The 7,326-nt window shown below is 35.5% G+C and overlaps 1 protein-coding gene across 1 annotated transcript; it reads left to right on the forward strand.

The window, feature by feature from the left end:
• Positions 1–215: 215 nt before the first annotated feature.
• On the forward strand, positions 216–6,859 carry LOC113118732 (PWWP domain-containing protein MUM1-like). The gene is made up of 13 exons (XM_026288140.1): positions 216–353; positions 987–1,845; positions 1,922–2,156; positions 3,417–3,569; positions 3,660–3,730; positions 3,828–3,913; positions 4,064–4,124; positions 4,256–4,331; positions 4,493–4,543; positions 4,882–5,120; positions 6,045–6,260; positions 6,420–6,508; positions 6,597–6,859. The coding sequence occupies exons 2-13, from the start codon at positions 1,036–1,038 to the stop codon at positions 6,670–6,672; spliced, it is 2,163 nt and encodes a 720-aa protein (XP_026143925.1). The 5' UTR covers positions 216–353; positions 987–1,035; the 3' UTR covers positions 6,673–6,859.
• Positions 6,860–7,326: the final 467 nt, after the last annotated feature.

The raw sequence follows: 7,326 nt of genomic DNA on the forward strand, positions 1-7,326 counted from the left end.
CCCGTTATTGCTGCTTGCAGCTATATTTTTTATTATTATTCGTAATTCCTTTTCTTAAGACATAATTTTTTTCCCTTTAAAGATGAGACACATACTGTTATAGTTTGTTTTGAAAATGATACGTTTATAATAATTATTTACTGGATATTTAAGGCTATTTCCATTAAATATAAAATTGCCACGTTGACACACAAAAAAAAAAAAGAAAAAGAAAAAGAAAGAAAGACGAGCTGTGTGCTTTTTTTCGTGGTTTTTGCAGGGAATAGCAGAACTCGAGCGACTTCCTGATTGAAACAGAAACGTTGATCAACTGATGACGAGCGAGCGCTTCGTAAACAGCTGAAAATAACAAGGTGACCAGATACTAATCATTAATATGAGCACACATTTTATGTTATAATTTATTTCATTTTACACTTTTGTAAACAACAGCAGCAACTAAACATGCTTCTGCAGATCGACGGTACTGTAACACATGCTGACGGACCGTGTTTACGTTGGTTTTCCATGGAGCTGCTAATGCTAGCACACAGCGCTCCTAGTCAACGCCTCTGGTGTCTTTTATATGACGTTACTTACTTTATATTGCATTCTGAATGTATGCATCATTGTATCCGTCATCTTACGGATCTTATACGGTTGACTATTTGAGGATATTTCAAGCTAATGCTCTAGGATTATGTATTTACAGGAACTAACAGCTGCTATAAAAGCTATATTTCTGTATATTATCATTAAGTTTACTATAGTGTGTGATGCAGTTACTGGATCGGTTTTTATATTTTATTTGATACATCTACAATACACACACACATATGCATTTGACTTCATGGGATTTGTATCTTTATGGTAAAAGCTCTTCGTTTATCAGCTAATGTATATAGCCAGGTTGTTTGTTGCTATAAGACCTTTTAAACCTGTAAAACTTATGGCAAGTTGCATTTGGTTCAAGCGAGTAATAGACCTCACTGTGAATATATTTGCAGCCCAGCATAATGAGACCAAACTTGGTTGTGCCGACACGTTGAGACATCTATGGTTGCAGGAATGAGCTCATCAGATAACTTCTCTTGTCATCGTCGAAGGAATCCTCCCAGGACCTGTCGCCCCATTTCGCAAGTTCTTCCAGAACTTAACAAACCTGTTTCAGGTGACAAATCTTCCATCTTAGGTAGTAAAGAAACCACAGTGTCGCAATATCTGAATCCTGCAGAATCACGTGGACAGAGAACAACCAAAAAGGAGAAAACTCAAGCAAACCAAAATGTTCTTCCTGACTTATCAGCTTGTTTACAGAATTCAACACATCAACTAACGGGTACAAATGGACTGGTGTCTTCAAAGTCACATGAACTTGAGCCGATGGTGCCTCAAAAAATTACCACCTCCAAATGTCCATCAGAAACATCAAAAAGACCTCAGAAGGGGAGAAAAAAGAAATTACTTCAACCCAGTGAGAAAGAAGTAGCTGCTAGCAAAGCTTGTTCAGATGGACTGGACAATTCTGAACATAATTCTTGCCCAGAACAACACTTAAGCTCTCAAAAAACAAGAGGGACACGTTATCGGCACTCTAAAAAAACTCAAAACAATCAGACCCCTTCTGATAATTCTACAGGGCTCCACACATATACTACATTATCTTCTCTTCATCACAAGGAGATCTCCGCCTGCCACACTAACAGTGATTGTAGTTCCATACCACACACCCCCAAACGGGGCAGACCCCGGTCCAGGCCTCTCTTAAGCTCTACACCGACCTCAGACCTCCAACCCCTCTCTCCAAAAAGAGCTAAGAGTACTTCTACACAACATCACAGTGTCAAAAAGTTCAGTCCAGTAAAGGTTTGTGTGATAGTCATTATTGCATTATCGATTGCTAACTCTTGTATTCCTGGCTTAAGTATTTTTCTTGTGTTAGACGCCTCCTACACCATCTAGACGGGTAAGATGTCAGAAGCCCACGGCAGCGGGGAGTCCAAGAGGTCGCAAGAAAAAGAATGTGAAGGTACAACCAATTGCCTCTCCACCACTGAAACGCGGCAGGAAGTGTGCAGCATCTCCTCTAGAATCTCCTCAGGAAGAGCCATCCATTGAGATGCCGCCTTCAAATAAAGCTGACTTTGAAACCCAAACGCTAGAGCCACAGAAATCAGGTATGTGGTATTTTTTTGTCTTCATAAAAATAACAAATAATCTAGTCTAACTTGTGCCTGGTATTTATACGTAATACATTATCACTTTTAAAAAATTACATAAATGTGTCAAAGAGTAAACGGACCTTTCAAGCATCAAAATAATGTTTAATACAGCTTAAAAAAAAATTTCCTGCATGTTAGAATGTCTTGTTTAATTATTTTAAAATAAAACTTTTTTTAGTATTTTCATTTTAAATTATGTTTGATTTAAGACACTTCATTGTCATTGTAGTGTATGCAAGTAAAAATTATTTTTGCACAAATAAAAAAAATAAAAAGTAAAATTAATATTATAGGTTAATTTATTAATGCATAAAATGGTAATAATAATTAAACTACATGTGAGTTTATTTATTTATTAACAGTGATACATTAAAGTTAAATTAAATGATGTTCATATTAAATATGAATCTTTACAATTATGGTTGTAATATTCGAGGTGTAGTCTCTTGCATCACTTCATGAGCCGCTCAAGAGGAAGTTTCCTCACACTAAACTATATGTGAGTTTGCTGTTTTTATCGCATATGTTTGATCAAAATTAACACATACAAATTGTGTAACTATAACACATTAGTGCATAATTAATTGTTTGACAAACTTTGTGTTGGGAGTAACAAAATGTCTTGTCCTTTTCTAGACAGAGGTGTGTTAAGAAACATCAAAACACTCATGTCACTGTCAACACCGACAATCACAGCAAGCCTAAAAGAAAGATACTTACATTTTTTTAGATTGAGTAGTATTTAAAAAATCGAAGACATGCACATGGTATTTGCAGGATTCCATGCTTTATGGTATTTTAACAATCAGTTATTTGAAACTAATATTAAAGTAAACATTTTACTTGCATTTAATAAGCTTTCTATGAATATAAGATCACTTTTATGAATTGAATTTGATGCCGACCCCAAAATGGGTGACCCAAATATTTAATAGTAATTTAATTAAATATTTATTCCAAATATCCGATAATTAATAATGATTATTCAGTTGAATTATATTTAAATTATGAAATATTCAATGAAACAAAAGTAATAAATAATATTGTGCATTTTTACAGCTTCAATTGTCATTAAAAAGGAGTTGTTCTTGTGCCTTTATCATAAATTTGCATATCTGACCTATGCATAGATAAGTATGTGAGTTAGTGTTAATAAATGTAGATGGAGCCTCAAATATATGATGATGTAATGTACCTAAATGATGTACCCATCAGATCAAAACAAGTCTTCGGACCTCTCCATCGAGCTGAGCCTGCAGGAGGAACCTGATCCTCTTAACAACTCTCTCTACATGGAGGAAGAAGAGGAAGAGGACCTAGACGACGATGATGAGGAGCTGCCCAGCTTTTTGCAACAGGACAATAAAAGTGAATGAACAATAAAGGAAGAAAAAAAGTGTGTATATGTATCCAATGTGTATATATTTTGGCTAGTGCTTTGATGTCTTTGGTTTCCAGGGCCTATGTCGATCTCAGAGGGACTTTGCGTGTGGTGCAAACTGAGGAAGTATCCCTACTGGCCTGCAGTGGTAAGTTAAGCTCCCTGTGCTAACTAAAGATGTTGTGCGGTTAATAACTCTTGATTTTAGAATTTAGTTGATGATAAGATGCTCATTTGTGCCACAGGTTAAAAGTGTGAATCGCAAGAACAAAAAAGCCAGTGTTGTATTTATTGATTGTTACCTAAATGACCAAAAGCGAATTAGAAGAGGGTAAGAACTCATCAGTGTCTTAATATCACTTGTTTTAAGTGTGTGTGTGTGTGTGTGTGTGTATTTATATATTTACATATGTGTGTGCATATAGTACACCACATAGTAAATTTAATAGGTTTTAACATCTTCACTTTTTTTTTTTCATAGGTTTTCTGTATCCCTGCGAACTCTAAAACCCTTTGATTGTGAAGAGTATGACAAACTGGTGGTAAAATCTCTTTGACTTTCTTAGGATTTAGCTTTTTCTGATTACCATTTACATATTTCTGTGATTAGTAAACATTTTCTGTACTGAATATACTTCAAGACATTAAAAAAAGGTGTATTTATTTTATATAGGACATTGCAAAAGAGGAGTATGGAAATGCTATTACCTGGTCTCTGGAACTGATATCGGACTATAGGATCCGCATTGGTATTTATCTCTGTTCAATTGTTTGTTTTTAGAACTTGAAAGTACATTTTAATAAAGTAAAAATAATAATTAGCAGAACCACCTTTTAAACAGCAGTCTATTTACAAAAAAATGTCTGAAAAGCTGAAATTCAGATATTGAATTCAGATGTTTTCTGGCAGGATGTGGATCCTTCTCTGGCTCCTTCATCGAATACTGTGCTGCTGACATCAGTAGGTTTCCTTTCATTATAGATTTGCGTACTCCTCTAACATGATTTTAATAGCATGTTTGGAGTGATAATTAATTTGTTGTTAATATGTAAGTTTTAAGACTATTGTCATTGTATGCTAGAAGTAAAAAAAAATAATTGTACAAAACAATGTAAAATGTATAGTGCATATTACAGGTGGTTAATTTATTAATAAATAAAATAGTAATAAAGATTAATTTAAGTACTTGTGAGTTTATTCATTGATCAACAGTAATAAATGAATGTTAAAAGAAACAAATGATGCTCATACACCAGTGCTGGTTTAACACAAGTGTTGTTTTGAAACAATGGTCCCAGGTTGTCCAGTGCGGAGGAAGTACTCCGAGGGGAAATCTGTGCTCACATTCCCCAGTCAGGAGATTCTGGGTTTGGAGTGTGACAACTCTGATAATAACACAGAGGATATCGTCGTGGAAGAGCAAGATGAGCTCCTCTCCAAGAAAGTGCTGCCCGACCGATCCAAGGCTGCACGCAACCGTGCTAACAAGCAGTTGGTTGACTTCATCATCAGACGAAAAGTCGAAAACCGCTTATTGGTATGATTTTTACTGATATATTCATAAATGAATTTATAATTCCTTTATTTTTTTAATTTGAGAAATATTCAGTTCCATTGTGACTGACAAAATGTATGCACTCTGGGTGACATCTTATCGTTTGCAATATATTCTCCCCATGATAAGAATGATAAAACCTAATTGTTGACATATTTATTTGTGAGACCATATGGAGTTACCTGATGGAAGGTGGATGTGAGGAACTGAGGAATTTATTGCTAAATTCTACAATCCGGAACGGGTTTGGTCAGGGCTGTACAGTGCGGCAAAAAAAACAGCGATACAGTTTTGCATATACATGTGCCTGTTTACAAACCTGTTGTGACCCTAGGACACAAAACCAGTGTTAAGTCGCTGGTGTATATTTGTAGCAATAGCCAAAAATACATTGTATGGGTCAAAATTACAGATTTTTCTTTTACAAAAATCATTAGAATATTAAGTAAATATCATGTTCCATGAAGATATTTAGTAAATTTCATACTGTAAGTATATTAAAACGTAATGTTTTATTAGTAATATGCATTTCTAAATACTTAACTTGGACAACTTTAATTAAAGGGGATTTTCCCAATATTTAGATTTTTTTGCACCCTCAGATAGCAGATTTTCAAATGGCTGTATCTCGGCCAAATATTGTCCTAACAAACCATACATCAATGGAAATCTTATGTATTTACCCTTATGACTGGTTTTGTGGTCCAGGAACACATATTGTAGATGTTCATAATTCTCCCCTCTCTAAAGAAACAGAAGGAGGGGGGGGGGGGGGTTGTCTCTCAGTGGATGCATATGAATTATTGTCACTGATATTGTTATCGCAGTATATACCAGAAAATATTGTGATACAGTTTTAAGTCCATATCACCTATCCCTAACAATGAACCCGTCTGTTGCTCACAGGCAGTCATCAATGGTCATGAGTCTTCTAAATGGATGCAGGCCCTCCAGAAGCCTTCTCGCCCTGTGGTCGACGTCTACCTGGAAGATGAGGAGCAGGTTGATAAGGTGTACCGCTACCTGAACAAAGTCTGTGATAGCGCCCCTCAAATAAACACCTGCCTAGAAAACATCCAAGCTGACCGGATCCGCCTCATTCTTGATGTGCTCCTGCCTGAGGTAAATGCCTTTATTACCACTGCCATTTGGGGTTGGTAAGGTTTTTTAATGTTTTTGAAAGAAGTCTCTTGTGCTCACCAAGTCTAATAACGTCTAATACTTCAAACCACATTCTAGAATCATGCATTGCCCTGCTTCAATGACAGTTTTGCTTTTTAGGCCATTATCTATGCCATTGCTGGAGTCCACAAGCTTTCCCTGGAGAAGGCAGAGGAGAAGTATCGCAGAGGGCCGTGCTTTAGTAACAGGTAGACTTCTTGTGAACTCACTTGCCCTGAAAAACTGAATCTTTGCATCTGTGTAACTTGCAGCTATTTTTATTTCATTGTGTTTTAGAGAAAGACAGGAATTTGACATGATGATTGAACAGCAGATGAAGCTCAAGGAGATCACCCGGCATCATCGGCAGTGACGGACCCTTTATTTTAAACATGCATGCAACATGCATTAAACATGCAAAGTTTTATGAATAGGAATACTTTCTTCAATATTTTCTTTCTAATCACAGTATATAAGAAAATTTGTCAAATGATGGTTAAATTGAATGATTTTTCATGGCAAAAAAGATTTTCCTTTGTAAGTAAATTAACCTGATATTAAATGTTATTATCAAATCTCAGACTTTATGAGCTGAAAGGTGTATCTTTGACATCTTGATGCTTTGAAGTCAGCTAAATCTGGTGCTTTTAATATGTGCATTGTATAATAAATGCCTTGTGCTAATACATAAATACAACATTGTAATAATATAATGTGGTATTCCTCAGACTGAGTAACACGTGGTTGTTACTTGTTTTGAAAATGCTTGTGTGCTTGACACTGTTAAGCTGCATTTACAATCAACATAACTAATGTCTCCAAAATGTGCTGCCTTTTTAGCCACCTGACAGTTCACTATAACCTTTCCTTGCATCGAGGTTTTTTCAACACCAATATATGAAACGATGCCAAAGTTGTTGTATTTAACTGCAACTGAATTCTGGACTAATGCACATAAAAAAAGAAAAAAGATTTCAGGACTTTGCAATTGATGTTTATCAATAAATCTTTATTTTTTCAACACATT

This window comes from Carassius auratus, chromosome 2 (assembly GCF_003368295.1).
Source record: "Carassius auratus strain Wakin chromosome 2, ASM336829v1, whole genome shotgun sequence".
In the NCBI taxonomy this organism is placed as follows: Eukaryota; Metazoa; Chordata; class Actinopteri; order Cypriniformes; family Cyprinidae; genus Carassius; species Carassius auratus.